This window comes from Aphelocoma coerulescens, chromosome 2, assembly GCF_041296385.1.
Source record: "Aphelocoma coerulescens isolate FSJ_1873_10779 chromosome 2, UR_Acoe_1.0, whole genome shotgun sequence".
Taxonomy (NCBI): domain Eukaryota; kingdom Metazoa; phylum Chordata; class Aves; order Passeriformes; family Corvidae; genus Aphelocoma; species Aphelocoma coerulescens.
This window is the reverse complement of record NC_091015.1, coordinates 142898419-142924800: the sequence shown is the minus strand read 5'-3', so window position 1 is coordinate 142924800 and position 26382 is coordinate 142898419. Positions and strand designations below refer to the sequence as shown.

The following is a 26382-nucleotide window of genomic DNA, read 5'->3' as shown; positions in this document are numbered from 1 at the left end:
TATTTCTTTTGGAACAAAGTACATGCTCCACTTTAGCAAAGTATGTCTTTTATATCTGCCCAAAATTAGAATAGATGTCCTGCTGTGTTGGTGAAAGATTCTCCCCTTTTTGCCAAGTTACAGTTTAATAAAATATATATACCTGCAGCTTCTCTGGCATTAGTAATTTTGGTGAGGTCTCTGAGAAATTGCTTCACTCCTGAAAACAGTGAAGCCCATCTTTTAATTTCCTGCTGCTAGTTACAAGATCTTAGTTTGATCTTCTCTCTCAGAGGATATTGACAATGATTTGGTTTCATCCTTCCTCTCAATGGCAGTAAATGTGAACCTGCCATTTACAAGGGGCGACATTTAATACACTGCCTGTTTCCCCAGACAGTCCCTCAAGGGTGGTTGTTTCCTGGTGGAAGGTTTGTTGTAGAGCAGTTGGTTTTAACAAGAAGCAAACAAGAAAATTAGCTCAAATTTACCTTTCTCTCAAAGTGCCAAAAAATTGTATTATTACTAGGAATGATACATTATGCCATCCATTTCTTCCAGTTCTTTTTTAAAAAAGCTGGAGTATTATCAGCAGTTTAATAAAGGTTTTTAGAGGGAGGACTGAAACTTCAATGCAATATTTATACCTAATAAACTTTCTTATCAAGGCTAATATTTTGTAGGTTTTCTTTTTTCACATGGTAAAAAACCCCCATATTTCAGTGAAATGAAACTTCCACAAAACAGTTGTGAACCCATTGAAGTAACTCTAGTCTTTTTGTTTGTTTGTTTGTTTTTGTTTTGTTTTGTTTTGTTTTTGTTAATTTTAATGGATAATTAGTTCAGTATAAGTTCGAGGTGCTCAAGCAGAGGTGTCCAGTAGAGACTGCTTTGGAAATAGCTGATTTTGAATTGAATTAAAGCGTAGCTAGAACATAAGAAACCCTCAGTAGCTCTTCCAAGTTGCCTGAGCATAAAACCCCTGTCTAAGAGTAATGGAGTGGGAAATTCTGAACATTACTGAGGACTTGAGTCTAATCTCATCTTCCTGCAAAATTAATGATAGTCATAGCACCTTTGACCAGAATAGCCCAGGTGGTGCAAAATTCTCTGAAGGATGCATTTCTCATCATCTAAAGTCAATTCTACCCCAAAGTCTCAGTGTCACACCTATCTTGATGGGAGTTCATGGCATGCTGAGCTTCAGCACACTGACATGCACTGCTAGACTGTCTGGTATCCTCTTGGGAAAAAAACATTTCTTGAACTGCAGATTTCTCCTAATCACTATAAGCTATAGCACTACAGAAAGTAGGAATTTCTTGGTCTCTAGCTTCATGTATCAGTTGATTGTTTCACCTGTGCAATTGCATGTGTATCCATCCCATCAGTCAATGATCTCAGCAAAGGCTGTTTGCTCTCCAGCCCCTCGTTAAGTGGCTCCATCAGAAGGCTCACCCCGCTAGTATTTCTCAAGTTACAGGGATGGTTAGACAAGGTGAATGAGTCCTTTGTATGTTTCAAATCAGCAGTGTTATGAAATGTTCTGCAACACCACACACTTGGAGCAAAGTGAAAGAACAAACTTTAGTTCCTGAAGCTGCATGTGTAGGTGGGGGTGCCTGTTCCCAAGCTCTGTTCACTAAGTGAATTAAAGTTCCTTTGCTTTGTTTTTCAGAACCAAAGAAAATGGCTTTGACAGAGAGCCTTTGCACTCAGAGCATCCAAGCAAGCGGCCCTGCACTATTAGCCCAGGCCAGCGGTACAGTCCAAATAATGGCTTATCTTATCAGCCCAATGGTCTGCCTCATCCCACCCCACCTCCACCTCAGCATTATCGTTTGGATGATATGGCCATTGCCCACCACTACAGGGACTCATACAGACACCCCAATCACAGGGACCTCAGGGACAGAAACAGACCTATGGGTAAGGCACGTTGATTTTCTGCATTGCTTTTTTAGGTTTCTGTTCCCCTTGTAACTCTATTTTGTGAACAGGACCTTTTTACCTGCTGTTCAGATATAGCCTTCCTGGCTGTTTGTCCATCCAGCTGCTTCTAATGGCCTTATTTCAGATCTGTATTTGTAAAAGTGGATTGAATTGTGTCTCTTAAGTAAGAGGGCCAGAAGGGGGAGGAACCTGTGTTTTCAAAGCTGCATAAGTGAAGACACTCAGATGTATGGTAGGCAAGGATAGGTAAAGCCTTTTATTTTTCTTCTAGTGCCAGATTTGTGATGATAGCAACATCAATATAGCTTGATTGCAGCTTAGAGCAGAAGAAAGTTGTTATCTTTCAGAGAAGTGTTTTGTGTGTGACATCTCCAGAGCATGGGGATGCCTGCAGAGGATGTGAACAGCAGAAGCACCAGCCACACCCCGTGCAGCACTGTTTGGTTTAATGGGATGTCTGATGCTACTTCACATCTGCACTTAGTGTTCTTCCTTGTTTTAAACACATCTTCAGTAAGAGAGGAACACTTACAAATATTCAGCATCTGTATAGAGGAGGCTAAACAAAGAACAAGTGTTGGTTCCCCTTGAGTGTTGATAATAAATACTGGCTTGGTTGTATCATGTTGTCAGCTGCTCTGATATATGTGCTACATTTTAACCACATGTTGTTTGAACATCTGTGAAGGGATGAACCCTTAATGATGCTCTGTTGACATGGTAGTAATTACTGTATTTAGGGAAATAACACTGAGTTTATACTAATATTTTTTCAACTCTCTGAAGTCCAGCTAGTATTTGATGCACTGAGTTACCAAATAATTTCCTTGCTGACTTCAAGTAGTGCAAATGAAAAATTATATATTGTATTATGTTATATTTATGTCTTTAATAATTGCATGTAGTCAGAAAGAGTTGTGTCCATTTTTGAAAGGTCATCTTGTAACCTCTAGAACTTACAGAATTGAAGACATTAAATGAAGAAAACTAGCATCTTGTGTGGGGAAAAGTACTAAAGAGAACTTAGAGCAAAGTTTTTAAGAAGCCTTTTTTTTTGTGGTGGCATTCCTGATGCTAGAACAGATAATGTATGATATTTTTGTCTATAGGCTCTTTTCTTCTCTGCTTTTTTTTTCCCCATAGAGGACTCCCAACACTGTAAACATGATTTGCTCCTCTTTGGCAGGGTTGCATGGCACACGTCAAGAAGAAATGATTGATCACAGGCTAACAGACAGAGAATGGGCAGAAGAGTGGAAACATCTTGACCATGTAAGGGCTAAATATACTTTTATGTATTATTGTCTGAAAGGAGCCCTTCTTAGATAGGAATTTAAAATTTTTCTTTTAAAACATGTCTGAATTCCAGAACAAGTTTTGAAAGCTTTGCTGATTAAATTAGAGGGCTTGATGTTCCCTATTAGATAGGTCATACCAGGCCTTGCTGATAAGTGTGTCCTGCAGTGTCCTAATTATTACAGTCTGCCAAAAGAGGCATGGACTTTGTCTATAAACACTGGATCTGGGGCTTGAATTTGTTCCTGAATTTATTAGCTCTTGTAAAATTTGTAGACATCAGTTCTGGACCACATCTTGTGTCCTCTGTGGCGCCATGTAATACTAGTGGTAGGACTACAGCCTGTTCAGTTGTTTTCTCCTTGTCTTTGCTCTTTCTCCTGTAAGTCTCTATCTGTATAGTTTAGGATCACCTGTTAAAAAGGAAAGGATTGTCATTCTTGAAACAAGTCTAGAATTTTTCAGCTATAGTTGAGGTTAGCAGAGAGGGGCTCCTTCATTATTAAAACCCACGCACTCAGTACATTAACATTTTCTTTATTATTATGTCACTCTGTGAATAAAATGTTCTTCTTTGTTTCTGTGCTCCATCCACTGCTGTGAATAGTTGTTGAACTGTATAATGGACATGGTGGAAAAAACTAGGCGATCTCTCACTGTCCTACGGCGATGTCAAGAAGCAGACCGTGAGGAGCTGAATTACTGGATACGGCGGTACAGTGATGCGGAGGATTTAAAAAAAGGCAGTAACAGCAGCAGTAGTCATTCCAGACAGCAGAGTCCAGTGAATCCAGATCCAGTTTCATTAGGTACAGTATCCTTATTGAAAATCATATACTGATTCTCTTTGAGTTCAGTTAAATGATAGATGATGTTTGCATTTGTTCTTCTGATTCTTCTGTTATAGTGATGATTCCACTCTGCTGACTACTGAATTAAGTATAACTTTTATGCCCTAACAGTGGTGTTGCTGGGTGGAATGGCTTGAGTGTTTTTGGGTGATGCTTGGTAATTTGCTTTCCATTCAGCAAAGTCTGAGAGTGGTGGGGGGAAGGACAGACAGTCGTGTAGGGGCGGAAGAGCAGTGAGATGTGCACTGACTCTGTCCCTGCTGACTCCCCCTCTTGCCTGATTGTTTAAGAAAATCTGTAAATGCTCCTGGATTGTTTGCACTTTGAAACAGAGGGCTTTCACCTTCTCAAATCAAATGACTTAACTTGAAAGTTGTCTTTCTAAGGAAATGAAGAAAGTTGTAAAGATATAGGCACTTCTTAACTGTACTTGGTTTCTGTTTAAGAAAGGAACAAGATTTGGGATGCTCACAGCCATGCTCGTATGATCCTCCTAGGTCTATGTCCATCACTGCAGCTCATGCAGGTGTGTCTGAGGTAGTCTGGGTACTGTTTGTTGTGTACTTCCATGAAGCTGTGCAGGCCTTGGCTCAAGCTGCAGAGCTTGAGCTGAGTGGGCTGCTGCTGCCTAATAAGGACCAAACACCTGGGCTCTCAGGCTCTCACCCCTGCAAACCTTCACAGTCACACTTGCATGGTGTACCTCACACAACTACTCTAAGAGGACTCTGGTCTATAAAAAGAAGCTTCTACTTTGGGGGCTTTCTGTAAGTTATTAGTATTTTGGCCTTCTGCTACCCCATCTCCTCATTTTTATGGCAGATATGGTAAAGAAACATCTTGGTGATGCTTTTTATTGTTCTTGTTCTTTTGAAGACAACAGGAGACTATGCTTGTTTGTCTATTATTGTCTTATAAGAAAATAAATTGTATCCAGTGCCATCTACTCAAAATCATCATAAACTGTGCTCATTAGTAGAATTGCATATGTGTGTTATTTTGCAACTATATTTTATTTTTAACTGTGTTTTCCTTTTGCCTTTAAGAATAATTTACTAAGTCAAAAATTTATTTAGTTGCAAGTAGAAAAACAGAAAAATATAATCCCATGTCCATCATTCTCTTGGTAAATCTCTAGAGTTATTACTGTAATATTTAGTGCCTCTTGATAACAAAAAAATCTTTTATGTGTGTGTGTGTGTCAAATTACCTGAGTCAATAGCTCGATAAATGTGCTCCAATCAGTGGAAGGAAGGGTTATGGAAATGCTGTTCCCAAGTTCACTAATAAGTCTAGTCCCTAGAGAAGCCCTTCTCAGAAAGTATTCATGTAATGGCTTGTAAGAACAGTGCTAAATGTAATGTAAAGAAAGACTCATAAATATGGCATCTGAAACGTCAATAACATCGGCAGATTCAGGAGGAACACTTGTGAGTAGATCAAAAGCAGTGGCTCACTTCTCTAGTAAAGCTGTGGTGCAAAAACAGACAGTCCACAGTGCTCGTGTAGTTAGTAGGTAAAAAAAGTGGAAGGTAACTTGAGGATTTATATATCCCCAAGGAAACTGGAACTCATGACGTTCATCAAAACTTTATAATATTACAATCCAATAAAAATAGTTATAACCACAACAACAGGTACAAAAGATAAAATTAAGATCAAGCATACAGTTAGATCCCTATATTAGCATTTTGTTTGTGTATTTTTCAAGAAGAATTCTTGGAAACAGAAAAGTCTTCTAGCTTAAAAGATAATTATACAGCACAGCCTTTGGCATTGGACACACCAGTCAGCTCTGCAGTACTGTGGATACAAATGAACTGGCTGAAGTGCATCCATTCAATTTTACCATGTCCATTTTGGTTATTTGGCTGAAAAAATACTTCTGAGACTCACAAACAGGAAACCTGGATTGCTTCAGTGATGTACCATCCATGTCAATCATAAATATTGGTAAGAAGTGCTTTTATGTCTGGCATGACAGGAAGAAAGTACTTACTTTGGAGTCTATGGAAAGGTAATCTTTATATTTCCTCAAATCTGCAATAATCTACTTAACAAAATGAAAACCTCTAACATTAAGAGGTATAATAAAACTAAAGCAGTGTCTGTGAGCCTTGAGATGCTTTAGGGCTTTTGATTTTAGTTTTGAAGTGAGGAAAAGGGATTGCAAAATTCCTCCAATATTTTAATTAAAGTACCACAACATGTAAATATTGGGGAGGTTGCTACAGAGATTCTAAATGTCAGTTATTCCCCTTTGTACCTTTTTTTTGTTATTTTTTTAAACAAGGTAATCCACCCTTCAAATCCATCTTGTCATCTCCACTAGCAAGGGAGAAAAAAGAGGGGGCCATGTGGCTACATTATCTGTGCCTTTGTTTCTTTTTCTTTACGATTCAAATATCATCACTGAAGTGATAACTTCTCACTTCAAACATTATGCCACAGTCTGCATAGATAGCTCTTGCTGAAAAACTCTGAGCTGAAATCTAGCATGGATAGTTTGAGTTCAAAAGTAATTGAAGAAAATTCTGGTTGTCATTTTGAACCAGTAGACCATTTTTCCTGCCAAAGATTTTGTGCTTCTTTTAATTTGACATCCCTGTAAATCATATTGGGCATGGCATTTTGCAATATCTGATCAATATTTTTCTGTGGATATTTTTAATTAATAAATTAGATTAAATACTTGATCATTCATTTTAATGCAATGTAATCCAATACACACATTAGCTAGCTACAACAGGTTTCAAGCTCCCATTATTCTCCAAGAGTGTGCTGAAGGTAAGATGGGTCTATTCTTTTCAGTCTGAATAATACATGTTTATGAAAGTCTAAAAATGACTCAGACTTTATATATATTCACTTGATTAACTGTGATGGTCTATGAAGTGAATAATACATCATCTGACTCCTCCATTTCTGCTGAAGAATTTCGGTACTACATACTGCAGCAGGACTGCAACTTTCATCCTAATAGTGAATAATTACACATATCAGACACTGTATACTGAAATACACACAGTGGGATAAATTAAAGATGAGGGTTCTTCAGCATTGTGGGTTATAAACAAGATCTATAACCATACTGAGTGCAGCTGTGGCTCTAGATAAGTGGAGCAGGCACACATCAGAAGGTCTGCAGCAGTGTTGATATTTTGTGTCTGTTGAATTTATCTGAATGGAAATCTTACAAAATAGAGTTTGAAATCTCCAACTGAAGAGTGCGAATACCTGCAGGATTTGCCTCAGGAAACCAGGATTCTCAGAAGTGTATGAATTTGTCAAAAACACATAGGTTAGCTATTTTTAAATATATTTTTAAATGTTAACCCTTTCAGACCCTTTTTATTTTCTCTGGTGCTGTTTACCATCATGTTTTCAGTGTTAAGTCAGAGCATTCCTGCCAACACATATCTATTCATGCTGCGATTATAAACCTGTTCTTTGCCATTTGCAGATAATCAGCATTGCTGTGATATGCATGATATTATCAACATGAGCTACCCATAATGCTGTGTGAATATCACAGTAACATTTATAACTTGTAATTCTAGAATGTAAAGCCTCTGTGATACTGGTCACTGATGACATTAAGTATTGCTCTTAATCCATTCGCTGCATGGGAGGTTTGGGCTAGATTGTGGCTTACTGAAGTGCATGCTGTTAGGTAGGGCTCCAGCTGTAGAAACACTGCATGTTTGTATGCTCAGTTCTGATGTGGCCTCTGCTTGAGGATGATTCATTAATACAGTACCTATGTGGCTTTGCTTTTCTTAAGAACACAACAACGATATTTTTAACACAATTTCAAGGGGTGTAGTAATAGGTACAAAAATGTATTAGAGGACAAAGAAGGGCAAAGATGTACTTAAAAATGCTGGAAACACTTGCCCCCCAGCCAGGTTTGCAAGGTACTCTCATTCAGTATTACCCACCTTCTGATCTGTATCTCTGTATTTCATTATGTGGAACTGGCACACTTTTGAACTTGACTCTTACAAAAAGGCAGTGAATATTTTATATTTGTTGCTCTGAGAATTTTTTTTGTTTGTTTTCTGTGTCCCACTAATGGTGTTACATTTATTATAGGATAGAATGAAGCAGAACTTGCATATGAAATATGGAAACCACATAAATACACAAAAAGGCATATATGTTTAATTTGTTCAGGACTGCTTATATGTAGCTTTTATTATTTTTGAGCCTTAATATTCAGTACAGCATGTAGGGTATTGTTGTCCCTGCCAGTGTTTTCATAAATGCAGTAAATTATAAAGATCATCAAAACATCAGCTGTTCATCATCATTTCTTAATACTTTGTATTATATAGACTTGTATGTCACTGTCCAGTGATGAAAACCTCAATTCTTTTCTTTTGCCAACCTATCTCCTCTCCTTCTTTCCAAATATTAATTAGGCTTTTTGAGAGTTTTGAACATATCTTTTCCTTCTAAGTCTTTCTATTCTGTTTTCTAGGGTTTGAGCCTTATTATCACATGAGCGTTCATATCATTTATTGGGCCCTAGCCTTTCATCTCAGCTTCACTTCACAGATCCATATTTATGGCTGTTGTACATCTGCACGTCTCTCTCTTTCAATACTTTCAGCACCTTTTCTTTTTATCTTAAAGTGACCAAAAATGTTCAGTAGAATGTGAGAGCTGAAATCAGTGCAAAGTTTTGTGTTTTCTTCATGCGTATTCTTCTGTCCCACTCCAACAGCTTTCTTACTATTTCACAAGTTTATTTCACATTAAAATAGAAAATTTCAATACCATTTTTTATATGGAAATTCTCTTTTATTTTTACCTCACTTAAGTGCTTACAGACAAGTACAGATTATTCTCATACTTATGTCCTTTTTATTTTCCTTGTTCATCTTTTTAATTTGGTTCAGTAGGAACTGGACTAATTACCAACACATGCTTTCATGCCTTGCCATGAATTTCAAGTAAATTCAGTAGTGTACATACTGTTGTTCTGCATAATAACATTGCTGCATTGTCACCATTAACAAACCTTTGTTATTATGTCTGACATGTAAAGCCTTTTCTGATAACCTTTTCTGAATGATCTGCCTTGTCACTTCAGGTTATTCTGAATTTTCTCTGATTTAATTCCATTTCCTTTCAGGCAGCATTTTCTTTGACTTCTAGGTGCTGCAGTTAGTTATTTAATATTATGTGTTTTCCTCATTATGGCTTTTTGCAGTTGCTTTTATATTTAGTATTTTAGGGACTTCACTCAGTTGTGTTAATCTTGGTTTGAGTTTGCTAGATGTCCAAGTTAAGATCTTTTGTACTTCAGTTTTAATGAGCAATTTTTCTGATTCTTAAGCTGAAGAACACCTTACCTTAAAAACACTAATATCCTCCATTTATACCCTCTGGTCATTTCCTATAGTTTACCCTCAGAAAGAAGATTGTTTTCACAGACTCATCACCACTGACTAAACAATAGCCATGTTACTAAAATTTTTCTTGCTTGGAAAATACAGTTTTTATTATCTTCATAAGTGCTTCTTGTCTTTTTTGTGCACCATTCCAAACTATGGGAAAGGCTCTCATAAGCTCTTGATTTACGTCTACTTGCAGAGGATCTCATTCCTCATGTAAATAATTTGTGGTTGGAATAAGAGCTTGATTGATGTTTATGTTTTGGAAATTTTAACAATTAGCTGGCAATCTGGTCATTTATGTCATTGAATTCCATTTTTGGAAAGTCATGTGTACCAAAAAATCAGTTCCACATCTCTCTCCTTTTTTTTCCTTTTTTTTTTTTTTCTTTCTTCTTCTTCCCCCGAATACTAAGAGCCACAGACTTAAATAAAGGTTATGCTCTGCTTGCAGTGGACAGTACCTTAAATAACAGGAAAACTCAATACAAAGTAAAGACATGAATACAACAAACCCCTTGTTTTGCCGTATTTGGAGCCTGGTTGGGTCTTTTCCTGCAGGTATTTCATGAAGAGCAAATAAGAGTAGTTTAATTTTTTGCCTTTATTTTTCTTGTGCCTTCAAACAATATTTTCTGCTGCTGGCTCTGTCCCCCTAACTGAACTGGCACTGTGCCTATAAGTCTAAAAGCCTTTAATAAGGGGTGAAAATTGTACACAAGGCTATTCATCATCTCCATAATCATGCAAGCCAAGCGATACTGAGAATTTTCCCATTTTTGGTATCAGGTCTAAAATCCTTTATGAAGTTGATTAAACCAATATAAATAGCTGTTTTGCAACATCTACACATACACACATACACATATACAGTTGTACTACTTTATGCTTGAGAGGTGTGAAAGTCTGCCAACAAAAAACTATTTTAAATTGTTGTCCCATACTTCAGTGACAAACAGAAGAGCTGGGTAAATCCACTCAGCTGCTTGTCAGATGGGAAGATGTACTCCCAGTCAGTGTCTGCAGATTCTCATGCTAGAAACTACATCTGTGAAACAGTGCACAGGGATTGGGATTCCATACTCTCTCCTGAAAAGGCCCCTGTAATTTCCACCTTTGTTAGCAATACTAAGTGTCATCTTTTAAAAGCATTTATGTGGGCTACTGTATGTAAACAGTACTGCACGGATACATATAGTGGTGTAATAATGATTTGAAAAACCTGATGTTTCAACCTTTTTCTTAAAAATGCTGCCTTTTGACCAAGTTAGTGAATAAAAAACTTGTAAGATATGAAAATGAATGCATTTAGTCAAAATTAGGATTCAAAGAATGGCAGGTATGCTCTTGTTATACTTCAAGCTCAGACATCAAACAGGTATTGGATTTCTAGCATCTCTAAAAATGTTCAAACCTGTCTGTAATGTAACAAATCAAGTTATTTTATTTAGGCAATTGAATTCTGACACATTGGCAATAATAATCATGGCAGTGAACTTAGTTTTATGTGTTTGGTTGGTTTTCTTTTTTTCATTTTGTCCTCTATTACTTTGAATAATAGTTAATCAGTTTTTAAATTGTATTTGAAAGGAGCAATTTCAATTTCATCTGCTGAGGATCTGTATGCTAAATCTCAGGCCAAAGTGAATTTTCTTTTTGTATTGTCTGATCTCAGGTCTTTGAAGTCTCTGTGGAAGGGATCTTACTGATTTCAGAACTCTTAGGCCCAGGCCTAAAGGTTAAACCCTTTTTTAAAAAAAAAGGAGGGAGAAGGGGAAAGAGCTGTCAAAATGTGATTGAAATATGTGGGTGAATTATGAGCTTCAGCTCCAGTGAGGTTGTTGGCAGTGTGTATTTAGGGGCTTAACCTAAAGTTAAAGGTTCTGTTTTTCAAACTCTTGCAGCTACAGTTGCCTACATGGGCTCAGATATAGGAAAGCATAGCTCTGAACTTAGAGAAACACCCCTTTGCTTTTCTGTGGACAGCTTATTTGATCACTGGAATGACATCTCGACTTTTATCTGCACTCATCAGTAGTCATTCTTTTGCACAGAGCAGAAGTGCCAAACCTGCACTGTTGCCCTCTTTCTTTTTTCTTTTTCATAAATAGAATGACAAAGGACAGAGCACGTCACTCCCTCAGTTTGTCTTGCAAAGCCTCCCTTAAAAGTGTGGATACTGTCATACAGAGTTGACTCAAAACACTGAAAAATAAAAATAAAATGAATGTCTCAACTTGGCTTAAGATGAGACATTCAAGTCGTAAGAATTGATCTGGTCTATGTGACATTCATGAGCTACAGCCATGGCATCCGTTTTGTTTTGAGGAGAGAAAAACTTCATGTGGTTTCTTTGTCTGAGCAATAATTAAAGAGAAAAGGTATTTTTCTCTAAGCCTTGTTCTCAACAAGCAAGCATTGCTTATGGTGCTCTTTCTTTTTTTCCTCTTCACCCCCTCCTCCTGCAGAGTCTCATCGGGAATTCCTTCACAGGCCTGCGTCTGGATACGTGCCAGAGGAGATCTGGAAGAAAGCTGGTAAGAACTGTTTAAAAACACCAGCTTAGTCTTCTGGCAGCTGTGTGCAGTTGTTAATGCACTGATGTGAGGAATTGGGAGGCGGGGGAAGGGCTTACTAGTAACAAGAAGAAATTGTGTTTAATAATCTTAAACTGGAACTGATCAGGACATTAAATAATTTTATAATAGAAGCATCTGCTGCTATAGTTAGGGGAATATCAGTACTTCCAATATGGACCCGTATTTTCAGGGCTTCTAATGGTTTCAGGCTGAAACTTGATATGTTAAAAGTTTGTCTGTTAGCAATTTTAAAAAGGAGAGGTTAGTGTGGGTGGGTTTTTTTAAGCTTCAGGGTTCTTACCTAGTTAAGGTTAGAATTCCCAAAGGAGGGGAAAAAACCTAAGTACACCTGTTTAAAAAAAGGCTTCCACTATGCAAAGTAACCATTCTTAATTTAAAAAAGATTTTGTGCCTGTCAGCCCCCAGTGAAGACTGTGCTCATAAACCTGCAGAGTTTGCAATGAAGTCAGCAAGTTCACATCTCTGCAGCTGCTCTGGCTGTTTGCAGGGCATTGACAGCATCTGCCTGTGCCTGGAAAGCACCCTGGGCAGACGTTGTGGTTGTGCAAAGTTTTCTTAACACTTTGAAACTCTGCCTGAGCACAGGAGTTTCCTGGCAAGGCTCCCACTCTGGTGCTGGAGCTAAATCTTTGCTCTTTTGACACTGACATCAGAGCTTCCTTGTTTTCAGAGGGGCCAGGAGGCAGCTCTTGAACTCCATCAAGATAGTTGAGGAGCTATATATACACCCAAACACCCCCCCTGCTTTTGAACACCTGTATAACCATGAAGTCTACAGCAGCTGTCTGTGCAGCAGTTAATGATTAAATGGCAAATATGCAGCAGTGCTGATGCTTTCTGATCAAATCTCCTGTAAATGCTTGGTACTTTCCAGGGTATTTTAAACTAGATACACAGAATACATGTAAAAATGTTATGCTGTTATCTTGTTGCATCAGACAAGAAGTTGTGTTTTGTGTGTAATGTGGGTTTATCTTGTAAAATCTACATTTGCCAATGTTAATATTTTTAGAACTATTGCATTTTCTGTGAAAAATAGTAAAACAATGTACATGTTCTTGGTTTTGTCCAAGGAAAGTGTAGCCTTTGTAACTCAGTGCCCAAGAATACTTTTAAATTGCCATATTTATGTTAACATTTTAAATGAAATCTACAAAAAAAAATGCAATCCCAGGAAATCTCACTAAAAGGAGCATTATTCTGTTGAATTTCAAAAACTTTATTTCTCTTGCAAAATCTAGGGTTTGATGTCATTTGGCATCAGGTTATTTATGACTCACAGATTCAGTACAATAAAAGAAAAAAATTCTTCATAATTAACAGAAGTTAGTTGAAGCTTTTGGCTTGAGTTTTGAAACTGGATATGCATTCACACTGCATGTATTCACAAATGGTAGTGTACAAGAGTTGTGACATGTCATCTTGTGAACATCTGTGTCATCAGTTCCTTTGAAAAACGTTTTCCCTTTGGTCCCATTTCTGGTCTCTTATTTTCAGGCTGATGTGGGTTTAATTCAAGTGAGCATGCCTGTGAATTAGAGAATAAAAGAAGTGTGACTATACAGGATGCATACCTGTATCTGTTACTAAGTTTAGTCAAACATCAGAAAGCATACTGCTTTCATAAACCATGGTCCTGCATTTTCAGGAGGGTGCTCTGAAATTGGAGGTCTCCACAATTTCGTGATCAAGGCAGTAAAGGTGCAATTCAGCTCTGTGAGAATAGGCCTCTGATGCCATTTGAGATGCTCCATAGTTTCCTGGTTGGGCAGCAGCTACCAGTCAAGAAGACTACAAATCCCCTCACAGGTCATTTCTGTTGGCTCAGTGTGGATCTCTTGATGTGTTAAATGTCTGTAAAGACCAATATGCAGAGAGCTGAATCGAGTATGAGAGTCTGTTTGGAAAGCTGAATCCATTGCACTGAAAGAATTGGCATAAAAACCAGTTAATAAGCAAACTCAAAAGCATGTGGAGAAGGGATTCACTGTAAACTTTCGGAATCTAGTGTAATTCTTGGAATATACCAAGTTAGGCATGTGCTTTTGTGGTTGCTGGAGCAAGGACATATTATGTACCTCATGAGTTGAAGCCATGTAAGCCCACTTCAGTTTCATACACCAGTAGAAAACAGTCATCAGTGCCCTGATTAAGCTCATTGAATTATGGATATGGGGATGAAGAGTCCAAGACAAATTCTTGGTGTTCCTCAGCAGTCAAGAGGGAGGGAGGCAGGTAATGAGGATTAGTCAGATCACAGGTTGGATGACTTGCTCTCTGGGAATACATACTTCCCTTTTTAAATACAGAGAGGGTCGCAGGCCCATTGTGGGCTGCTGCAATAGTTCCTTCTGTACCGTGTAGAAACTGTCTTCCAGCCATCCCTGTCATTTAGCCAGCCCCAATGTCCATGGCAGTCCAGCTGTAAGCTCTGGAGTTACAGAAGAAGAATGAAATGACCATCCTTTGTCATACAAAGACAATAAGGGTCCTGCACATTGTACAGAGTAGTCCTGAGAAAGAGATGATGCATTTTGGGATATGATACTGAGATAACTCTTTGTCACCAACTGCCAATGGCCACCCTTGCTAGGGTCAGCCTGAGAGTGAGATGATCCAAAATGTTGTGGTGGCACAGGACTGCACATCTGCCCACCACCTTTCTTTTCTTATCATGTGGACAAATGTGCCAATGATGTGAGGGAGGTGACCAGGAGCTGGCTGGTGAATCATCATTTTGGGTGAAAGAGAAGTACCTCTCCTAAGTCTGCTCCAAGGACTTCAGACCACGCTGAGTAATGCCTATTCCACACAAGCCATTTGCTTCCTGGAGCTTCCCTCGTGTGTTAGTGCTGCTCAAAGGGAAAGAAGATTTCAGTTGCATTCCTAAAATGACAGTGAATTTGTGCCAAGAATGCTTAGCTTTGTTGGGAAGGCAGAAGATGCAGCTACATGCATCTTAGATACTTGGTTTTAAAAACTTCCAGAGTTTTGCTTTCTGATACTGGAATCTAATCACTCTTCCTTTCTCTGGTAGTGCGGGGAAAGGAAGGGTGCTGGTATCATTTTTGGTGTTCATAGCTCAGCATTGTCAAGGCAAATAAAAATCTCCTTCACTTTCACCCATATCACAAACATGTCTTAAACTATGAAGCCTGCATTCTATATCTATAAAGTATCAGTAGGCAGTGAAAACATTTAGTTTGAGAAGCTGTGAAGGAAATCAGTGATATGAAATTTCATCTGGTTATTTAGGTGTACATGAGTTTGTAATATATTGAAATGATAGTGCATTGTGACCCGAGATATTTTAACTTACTTATTTTCACACTTTTCACACAAATTCTGTCATCAATGTTAATGGAAATATTAAAATCCAATCCATAGTTTAAGCCAGTTAAAAAGTATCAGTCAGGCATATGGGGCCTTGTAAGCACTTTCAGGCATCTCCATGCTCTTAGAAGCATTGCAACAAACTTATACAATATAGAAGACAGAATATAATTTTCAATTTCTATATTTGAACTGAAAAGAAGTAGATTATCTGGAATGAAAAACTAAAATTAGAAGTCCCTCTAAAAATGTTGGAGTATTTTGCTTCTGTTTAATATAAGAAACTGGCATTTCTAACCACTGCAAACACCTAACTGTAAAACTAAATTTATATGATGTAACGAAAGTGCATCATGCCATACAAAGATCATTTCTATTCGTAGCAAACATCAGCAAGAATACAGATTTTCTCAAAGAAATCCACTTTGTCAGTAACTGCAGTTCATAGACACGAAATGCCTGTATTTAAGTTGCCTCATTTTTTTGAAAATGGTAATAAAATTGCATCTGTATGTTTGCCTGTGTATATTTCTTTTCTCGTGATCAGTGAATAGTTGCAGTTGGTAATAAATATTCAAGCACCTTGCAAATGTCCTACCAATTCCCTTTGCTGATCTGTGTGTGCCTGTGGGACTAGAATAGGAATGCATAATTTAAATATAAATTGCCTGATTTGCATATACAATTAGACTAGCTGTAGCTTTGATCGTAAGCAAAAATTATTGTCCTGTATTGCCACTTAGATAGAATTTTAATTCACCTTGAATATTCAAAGTAAATTAAGCTGTGGCTGTATGGTGGAAGGGTATGATTTTTTCCTCTCTTGAGGCTTTCCCCTAAACAACATTTATGGTAGGGTAATATAAGGGCATATTTTCAGCCTCATAAAAATAAAGGCATAAGTTTTATCTCTAAATCCCTCCCCACCCCCTTGAAAACTTCAGTTGAAACCTCTCTTGCAGACATGCAGACATGCAACATGCACACATATTCCTCAACAGAACTCTTCTTTCATTTTAGTTAGTTCAGTTTTAGTCAGTACATGGCTTAAAGTCAAGTCTTTTTTGTAATTTGCTTAGTAACTGAAAATGGAGACTTCATGTAGTCATCATTTTTAAAATAACACGTGCAGAGCTATCAGACATAACTCAGGAGAGTGACTGGGTATCTGTACATAAGAGTTATATCTGCATGTGCATGCACATAAGTACATGGACTAAAACTCAAACATATAACACCGTTCTAATACTTAGATTTTAATCTACAGTAAAACATTTTTAATAGAAATCTATGGTTTTAATTAAACACAACATTTAATTAAGGTGGGTTTTAAGTGCATGAAACAATTAAGTGCAAACACTTGAATGAAACATGTCATAATTAGTTTTAATAAGAGTGTTAATTGGTACTAGGTTTGCCAAGTTAATAATTACCGCTTATTAAATTTTCAATTAATCATTGTCATTTTGCTTTGAATAAAGATGAAAATTAGATAAACTAATTCAGGGGGAGGATGGTTTCCTTGTTAATTAGAGCAGTTAATTAAAAAAAAAAAGAAATTACTTGTTTTAGTTGTCAATTAAAAGACTGTTCATTAGTAAAATCTTTGCACTCTTCCTGCATCAAAAGCCAAATAACTAATTTGAGACAATCCACGTTTTCTAGAATAAAAGATATGACACTAGTATATACCCAAGGAAGGGCTCATACTATCATAGTTGTTCTATGAGAAGCATGAAGGTTTGAATTTAATGAAGCGGGGTGCCCCTGCTCAGTGTTAACTGTGCTCCAAAGCCTGTCTGGGCAGAGTGTGCTCAAGAGCTCAGAAGAGCCAGAAAGTCAAGTCTTCAAGTGTAAACTTAGATTTGAAGGAGAGATCAAGAGGTCAAATGAATGTTCATAAACAAATTTTAATTTTGTCTCATAAAACAGTATGTCCAAGAAAAGATATTAGACCAGTGATTTAAAATTTTGCAATAAACTCTTGGGGATTTTTAACTTCATGTATTTATTTGTTAACATATGGGGAAAAAACTGTTAAAGACCATAAATCCTCTCTTAATTCCCAGACGTTAAAAATACATTTTTAAAACAGTCTGTAATAAGTCTTTAATAATTATTGTCCAGTATATTCATATATCTGCTATGCTGCAAAACTAATTTTCCAGCGTTCAAAAAGATTGCAAATAAAATGGACCAGACATCTGAAATGATTGTACATAAAGAAGTACTGACTGAGAATCACAATAGCAAGAATCATTACTAGTGTTAGAGACTTCGGTGATGGGGAAGTAGAGAAGCAGCTCAGCGCTTCTTGAGGATTCTTGAGGAACCAGGTTCCTGTGTGTCCTACTCAGAATGAAGACCATCATTATAGCTGAGAATAATCTCAACATAATAATAACAATAGTGATGCACTTCCCACATCAGTCCCATGAAGCCGTGTGCCAGATGTCCTGTGCTGATGAGGATTTCTCCCTGCTTTGCAGAGGAAGCTGTCAACGAAGTGAAGCGCCAGGCGATGGCTGAGCTGCAGAAGGCAGTGTCGGAGGCCGAGCGGAAGGCTCACGACATGATCACTTCGGAGAGGGCCAAGATGGAGCGCACTGTTGCTGAAGCCAAGCGCCAGGCGGCAGAGGATGCCCTGGCTGTCATCAATCAGCAGGAGGATTCAAGTGAGGTAAGGGCCTTGCTGGGCAAGCATCACCTGTGGCTGCTTGTAGGTGTGTCTGAGCTGGCTTTAATCTGTGTGACACAGGACTTCAGTGCCCTCTATTAACTCTTTGCACACCTGTTTTGGACATGTATTTCAGGCATACACCAAGTTTCAAATTCTCTTGGCTATGTTGTAATCTGAGCCCAAAATAGCCAGCGAACTTGAGCTCTGTTCTCACCTTTTAACTGCTGCTCAGGATTACATATAATGTGCACATTGCTGTTCTAATTTGACTTTACAGTAGCTTCATTTTAAAGCTCTTCAAACTACCATACTGAATAGAGAAAAATATGCTCAGTGGAAAACATTTGACACTGAAATCTAATTTAAACAAAGAAATTATTCATGAAAGAGATTGTAGAGCAAGGTAGCTAAAAGCTTGTCTGGGGAAAGTGTTGGATGTAGAAGTAACTAGCAAAAGATGATGGTTCCTGTAGGACAGAATGTGAATGTAAATTTGCAAGTATTTCCTTATTTTTAATGTGTTGCTTTGGCTGCAGGGAATATTTCAGAGTTGAGGAGTGGGCAAAGAGCATTTAGTAGGAGAAAAAATAGACTGAAAGATCAAAGAGTAAAACAAGAATAAGTATGTCAAGCCTTGATGTACTTTCAGACCTGAGAGTGGAAACGTTGAATTGTTGTGATACAGGACATTTGACACCGTGACTACGTGGAAGCTGGAAGTGAAGGAGCAGCGTGTGTTTGACCAGTGCTGCACCAGTCTAGATAGCAATTAAATTTTATGCTTGTTACAAAAAAAAAGAGTCTTAAGTTAAAACTGCCCTTAAAAACAGACATGACAAAGAAATTTTGTCAGTTAGAAGTTATTTCTATATAATCTTCATTTCACAAGACCACTGAAATGAAAGAGCGTTACCTTCATGAAGTATTTGTTGTTTGAATACTAACATCTTGACTGTAGTAAATCCACTTTTTAATATAACTTCTAAACAGCAGGGAGTTAGGGAAAAGAGTAGGTGACAGTCCCTGTTATGTGGGGACATACATTCGTGTATGCTCATGTCTAAACACTTTGCATGGGCTGGATGGGCAGTGTTGTAGAAGTTAACTCTCTCACTTGAGAGATGCAGATGAGCTACCTGCATCATGCTGAGAGCACTGGCAGAAAGCACCAGCACATAAGTCAGTGGCATGCTGCAGTATACATCTGTAATTTGAGGGAGCGTAAGTTTTTAATTCATACCAGGCTTCTCTGGAGATGAAAGGCCATTGTGGGATCACTGAATGCCCAGAGTTTCTCCTTAATGTGTAGCAGATGAATAACAAGGAGACAAAAGGAATTGATTTTCAGCATCTGAAAGTTTCTCAGGAAGAAAGGGACTAGGGGAAGTATATGTACCCTTTAAGTAGTAACTGTTCCATTGTAGATTAAATGAGACATAAATTCAATTTATTGGTCTTTTGTATCTAAGATACTCAAGGACATTTTCCTGTACTGTTCATAGAAAGGGTATTTTTCTGACATAGCATCATTAAAGAGCTGTCATTTTGTGCGTGTATATATACAAGAGACTCCTATTGTTAAAACCAAAATTCCAAAGGTAAATACCTTTGGAGGAAACAGCAAATTAAATCTCTTTAGCAAACTGATATAGTGTAAGCAGGACAGAGGAAGTATTTACGTGCCAGTACATACAGCCCATTTTTTCACAAGCAAATGTGCATCCAAAGGAATGTGTAGAGAGTTTGTGTGCTGTGATTAACTTCTGAGTAGTTAAAGCTCTGGGAAAAAACCATATAGCAACATCTTTACTTCTGCTGCAGAATTGATTATAGGGTTTTTCACTTCTTGGGAACAGGACTTTAGGCAAACAGTTCTTTTAATTGCATTCTAACGAAATGTGGCTGATAAGGTTATAGATGTTCTCAGGGCTGTGAGTCCTCAAGGAAGTTTACAGGCCTTCTGGACCTAGAAATGAAGTCTAGTGTCCTGATCCTGCAGCTTTCACCCGTGATCATCATTTGAAGTGCAAGTTTTAGTAAGCCATCAGAGAGAAATGAATTTTGACAGTTTGTTTACAGGTGATTGATTAACTGTGAAGGGAGATGTTGGCAATACTTGTTTGAGTTAGATGTATTTATTTATAAGTAGTTCCTCTTTGGCTTCTAATTATGGCAAACTCCAAACACTTAGAGCAATGCTTCTCACAGTTACCTGTTAATTCAGGCTGGTCACCTTTTCAGGTGACTTCTGTAAGAATGGACTGGACTTCTCCTTCATCTTTGGGGACAGGAGATCAGTCTGCCAGTGTTTGAAAAGTGTTTCTTCAGAGATGAGACTGAGTTTTTCAGGTTTGAGGAATAAACACCACATTTACTTTGGTATTCGTTATCTCTTGGATCTCTCTCAGTGGACACTGCTCCTCATTTGTCTAGGTTGTAAGTCTACATAAACTTCTCTCTGTTTACAGCTTTCAGCAGAACCCTTCCAGCAACACAGATTCCTGTGTGCTTAAGGCACTGGCGTAATACTTCTAGAGCTTGAATATTACCAAATATGAAACTGTTACAGTGCAGCCTCTGAAGTCTTTCAGGTCCAGCGGGAATGCTGAGCATCTCTCCTTATTTCTTATCCTTGGTGGGACATTATGCCATGGCCTGCAAGAAAGCTCACTGTAGGCTGCTGTATAACCTCCATGCAGCTCCTGACAGAGAAGATTTCTCTCATGGGTGTAATTTGTTCTTTTGGCTGTTGAAACTATGAATGGAGATGAGAATTTGATGCCAGATTTGTAATGCATGAGATACAGTTTTCAACTGATATGGCCACTCCCTGTCTGTTGGCAAGGTTTCTCCCTTCATTTGTTGTTCAGTAAAATGCAGCCTGAACTTTGCTGAGGCTTCTTGAAGCTGTTCTGGTGTGAGAATTTTGTGGTAGGATTTTTATTGCAGTCTTCTTCAGCTCTCAAAGTGATCGCTAGTACAAAGACTCAGGATTTTTGTGATTCTTATAATGCAGCCTCCTCATCTAAGACATTTCAGAGGTCTCACAAAGAAAAGTAGATTGGATTTTTTGGAAATTTTTTGTTGATGTTGCTGATTTTTGTGCTGTTTTTTTTTTTTCCTGGTTTTGTTTGATTGTTTTGGTATTCTGTTTTGCTTTGTTTTTAACCCAGAAAAGGTAGGATCCCTGAGTGCAAGATTGTCTTCAAGAAAAAAGTGAAGTTGGGCAAATTAAGCTGACCAGACCAAAATTCCAAAAAACTAAGGGAGCACAAGACAGGAAGAAGACTAATAGGGGAGGTGTAATATTTGGGAGCATCTTGACTTTTAAGAAGTGGTCTGCAAGATTTTGAGAATGACCACGTTACATAGCATAGGTAGAATTTCTGACTCTGACTTGATCCTTTGCTGAACTATTGTTCTATAATTATCTTAGAGTTGTTCAGCATGGTTTAACTAGCACTCCCACTGCTTCAGTGTTTGTGCATTTGCTTTCTAAAGATTTTCATAGTTTCTTCACATAAGACCTTGCAACTGACCAGCTAATATTCATGCTTTTCTGTTATTGAAATTGGTTGAGAACCAGCCAACAGAGCAGGCTGCTGCTGGAAGGCAGAATGACCAGGAGAAGGCCTACCTGTCAGCATGGCTGTTCCTGAGCCACAAATTATTTCTTTACCAGTTCCTTACACTTGCTTGACAAAAGATGACCCATTCATCTGTAGCTGGCTTGGCTAAGTACAGAAACATGTGTGAGCAGCCTCCTCTCTAATGACTGCTGTGCTTGCTTTGGCTGCAATGTGCTGTTCTGCAAATCAATTTTAATAGTGAGGGTGAACAGTTTAGCAAAGAGACTGACTGCCCAGATTGTAAGGGGGGGTGGGATCATCAAAACATCTGTCTTTCTGGTTTGGTATAAAATGCCACTGAAAAATCTGACACTCAGTGTTCTCCCTCAGTTTTGAATAGGTTGGGGGCTGGGGACAGGGAAGGAACACAAATGTTTTAGTTCTCTGTACTTAAAGCAGATGCTGACATCTGCTCAGATGAAACAAGTATGTAACTGGTCCAACACTGCTTTTAGGAGATGTGTAATGTTAGGGCTTGTTTATATTGCAGTGGTTCATGTTGTATGTGAATATCACACCTGACATTTTGAAGACAGCTGGCTTCAATCTCTGGTGACCAATCCATTGAGAACAGGACCGTGCCAGCAAACCTGACTCTGAGCATCAAGATGGTGTGATTCAGGCAAGCCTAGTTTTCAGGCTGGTGTTAAGTTTAATACCTATTTCAGCTAATGTTTAATTTTTTTGGCTGAGCATCTCTTGGAAAGTCTCACATCATCCCCTGCAGTGGTGGGTGATACAGAGGCACCAGAGCCATGTGTTCTGCACAGGATCAGCCCAGATGTGATGTGTGAGCATTGGCACTGCCCCAGACTGCTAAGCTAAGCCTGGCTCGCCAGCTTGCATGGCTCTTCTGTGGGCTGCTCTGCACTTCTGTTTTCAGGATTTAGCTACTTCCACTGACTTGTATGAAAGTTCATGTATTTCACTCAATAAACAGAGGCTTGGGCAAGCCTGGAGTGTTCAGTGATAGGTGTAACTTTACTAGAAACATCTAAAAGTTCGAATGTCATTTTGACACAGTGTGGGAATTTCCAAAGTACCAATATATTTCCATTTCCCTTTCTAATAAGTCTTGGATAAAATTCTCATAAACAACTTTGCTGGATTTTTTTTTACTGCTATTCAGCAGCTCATACAGTTCTCATTTATGCCCCTGTAGTTCCAGTGATTTCTAGATGTTCCTTTTCTTGTGGTTAGCAGTGGTAGAGTTTTGAATGTTATGGCAGAACTGGGAAAATCTGGGTTCTTCATACCAGCCACACTTCCTTTCATGGTAAATTGGAGAAATCCGGAATTTCTCAAAGATGACAGAACAAGGGCTTTTTATTTAATCAAGGTCTATACTAAGTCTCAGTTGGAATGTCAGAGGAAAGCAAATACTCAATTCTTATTGAATATTTCAGAGATGAAAGCAACAGGATGGGCAAAATTACTGACAAGTATGTGTTTTGGTACGGAGACCACAGAAATTGAGACCTTTTGTTTTTAAGAATTTTCATGAGGGCAAACAGAAGTGTTTTAAGATGGAAGCTTAAGTGCATGAGAACTGAGAGTTTGACCTAAGATAAGACTCTGACCTAAGACTGATGCTCTTGTCAGTTGAAAGAGGAGGATGAAACATGATCGGTGGCGTAAATTCGGAGTGTGATTTCCATCTGGTGTAATTTAGCACAATTTCATTGAATTAATCCATTCTCAAGGTAGTGAAGGTAAATTGAATTTTGTAGTCTGAGAATCTAGCCTTTTGTATAACCTCACTGTTTCACAGTCAAATCTACACAGAGTTAAACTGCAATGCAGTCCTCATAGTTTTAGCTACGTCTGGAACTCTACAGAGCATGAGCTGGAAGTGCAGTGTAGTAGGTCACTACCTAAGGCACAGTATATAAACCAGCAGAGGCTTTGAGAGACTGGCTTCTCCCTTTCCCAATCCATGGTCAACTCGAGCTGTACCATTCCCTGTGCTTTTCCTGTGCTTTAATAATGGAGATTCTCCAACATCTCTAGGCAATTTGTGCCTGTTCTTAACAGAATTTTGATCCCATTACTTCTGCTCATCCATGTAGACATGGATGTAGACATTCACTGCAGTGATGTTTGGGTGCTACTGCCCCTTTTAGGCTACCATCTCACATGTAACTGTCTGAGTTCTTTAAGTCTCTTCTCATAGCTTGTGTTTGCCTAACTTCTGATTATTCTGGCTGCCTTTCTTTGGGTTCTTTCAAAGTCTTATTTGTCCTGCTTGATTTTCTGTATTTGAAGTGCATCATCCCAGCCCTGATAGTGCTCGCAGCCGGATCTTGCCAGTGAAAGGAGATAGTCTTAAATCAAGTGTAAGGCAGTCCATAGTTGTGGTTCTATGCCCTTGTATGAAGATTGCCATCTTGTCACCAACATGATGTTGTGGCCATCTGTTGTCCCAGATGCTGTGTACACACCTCAGCAAGGGTGCTCCATTTTGCTGGTACCTGCTAGAGCATCCCAGGAAGGAAGATACCCTGAGTATGTTCAATCCCATAGTGAGGTCAAACTTTGTGATAGCTGGATCTGCTGGAGATACATAAGCAGCAGGGGCATATGAAGTACAGCCCAGGCTATTAGCTCCCATCTCAAGCCTGCCTTTTCTTTAGTAGAATTTGGGGCTATGAGCCAGCACTGTGAACAGAAAGCATTTGTTTCCAAAGGTTGTGGTGCCCAAGCCTGATCTTTGCTGCTCTTTTTCACTACTTGCACATGGGAAGGAGCAATGAATCGTCACAATGGTGAAGGCTGTGTGGGACAAGGAATTCTGCACGTCAAATCCAGCTGCTGTCTCAGTACAAGCTCCCTGTGATGTGTGTACTTGTTTATGTTAATTTGCACTGTAGTAATTTTTAAATGCAGTAAGTTGCTGTGTAAATGTGAGCTGTAAAATTTATTTTGAAATTCTTCTATTTTATGTGGTTTTATTCCCACAATTACACTAAAGTTGTAATGACCTGTTAAATTAGAAATAATATGTCCAATGAACAAAATCACATACCAAACAATGTAGGACACATTAAGTAATCATGTAAGGAGCCAGCTTAGTGCTTCACCACTTCATTAAAATTTTGCACCTGTGTATCACTTTTCATATTCTGTACAGTCTGATATTTAACTGATGTCTATTTTATTAAGAAAGTTGAACCAATACTGCTAGAATTAAACTACTTTTTTCTGACATTAGTACAGATCATGTGGTAAGTTACTGAAATACTGTACGGTGGCTCTGGTCACATCTGGAAACAGATCTCTACATGCTCCTCAAAAAGGGAAGCAAAGTGAAGATTCTTCGGATGCTGGCCTATATTAACTAAACAGATACTTGAATAAGTCAAGTTTGACATCCTCATAGTAGTTCCCATGCAATTAAAGCATGCACTTCAATGTTGCAAACAGATCTGCACAGGGGAGGAACTCCTGCACCTGGGCATTTGCTGGCTGGCTGCAGCATTATTCCATGTGGGAGGAAAGTGTCATAGTCTGCATGGGGATGTTTTATACACGTGTATATGTTTTCAGATGAGGGAATAAAGGGAAATATGGGACAAACTCAGGGCTGGCAATTTAGTTGGAAGCAAATAGCTAGGAGGTTAGCAGGCATGGCAATCGTGGAAACTCTGTGCAAGTACAACTGTAGCAGAATTACAGCAGTTTTACTGATCACAGTACAAGCAAGCATCAAGCTGTCAAAATGAAACTTTCATCAGTATGAAAGAAATAAATGGATATTGTAATATAGAAATAGAATATATAATAAAGGATATAAAATAAATATTAACATATACACATCAAATACAAAATATAAATATATAAATTGTAATGAATATAATATATAATAAAATATAATAAATAAATATTGTAATAAGGAAATATTAGTATAGCAAAAGAAGGAGAATCCGGGTACATCACAATTAGTTATCTTTCTGGTTAGCAGGATGAAATGCTAATACAAAATGCTAATGCAAAAATGTCAGGTCATTTTGGTGTATGCATAAATATATCTATGTGTGTACATATTCATATACAGTGGTCTAAATTACTTACAGTTATTTTTCATTGTGGAGATAAAAGGTTGCTTAAAGAAAAGGTGTTCGAGAATAGTACAGCTATTCATTTCCAAAGGTGGATTTACCTCTCCAGCACTGGACAGAGTTTGAGCAAATGAACCTGAAACAATGACTACTGAATCAAAACCAGGTGATGCCAGACAAGGAGTCTGAATTCCCGACATTTAACTACCAGAAACATCTGTTTCTGTGTGTTGGCAATTCCACCTATTTTTTTTTTTCCCCAAGTGTTTTTAAAGATGGGAACAATTTTATGAATTAAAAAAAAAAAGTCCCCAACACATGTATCTGTAATTACCTGGTTTAGTCTGTGTGTTTAATCAGTATGAATTGAGAATGCCATGTACCTTTGATTTCAATCTCAAAGAACAATTGGGCACTGGACAATTGCTCTTTCCCCATCTGCCAGTACATGCCTATGCAAAAAAAACAAGCAACCAACCATCCAAAACAACGAAAACCAGCAAAAAGAGACAATAGGGAACTTACGCAGGGATATTTTCTAAAGCCACTTGATTCTGATTAAAGGTCTAATTTCCTTAAAATACTGTTTTGGATTTAGGTC

The 26382-nt window shown here is 38.2% G+C and overlaps 1 protein-coding gene across 16 annotated transcripts in view; it reads left to right on the top strand.

The window, feature by feature from the left end:
* The window catches only part of RUNX1T1 (RUNX1 partner transcriptional co-repressor 1), a 115258-nt gene that overhangs the window by 84060 nt on the left and 4816 nt on the right, over window positions 1-26382 (top strand). For 14 of the 16 annotated variants that reach the window (XM_069005096.1, XM_069005100.1, XM_069005098.1 and 11 more), the window contains 5 exons: window positions 1658-1908; window positions 3119-3204; window positions 3836-4037; window positions 11950-12018; window positions 17904-18094. In XM_069005096.1, the coding sequence (XP_068861197.1) occupies window positions 1658-1908; window positions 3119-3204; window positions 3836-4037; window positions 11950-12018; window positions 17904-18094 (799 nt within the window). Of the gene's footprint in view, window positions 1-1657; window positions 1909-3118; window positions 3205-3835; window positions 4038-11949; window positions 12019-17903; window positions 18095-22213; window positions 22514-24410; window positions 24873-26382 lie in introns of those variants that run through there. The other 2 variants (XM_069005111.1, XM_069005112.1) reach the window with 2 other exon arrangements.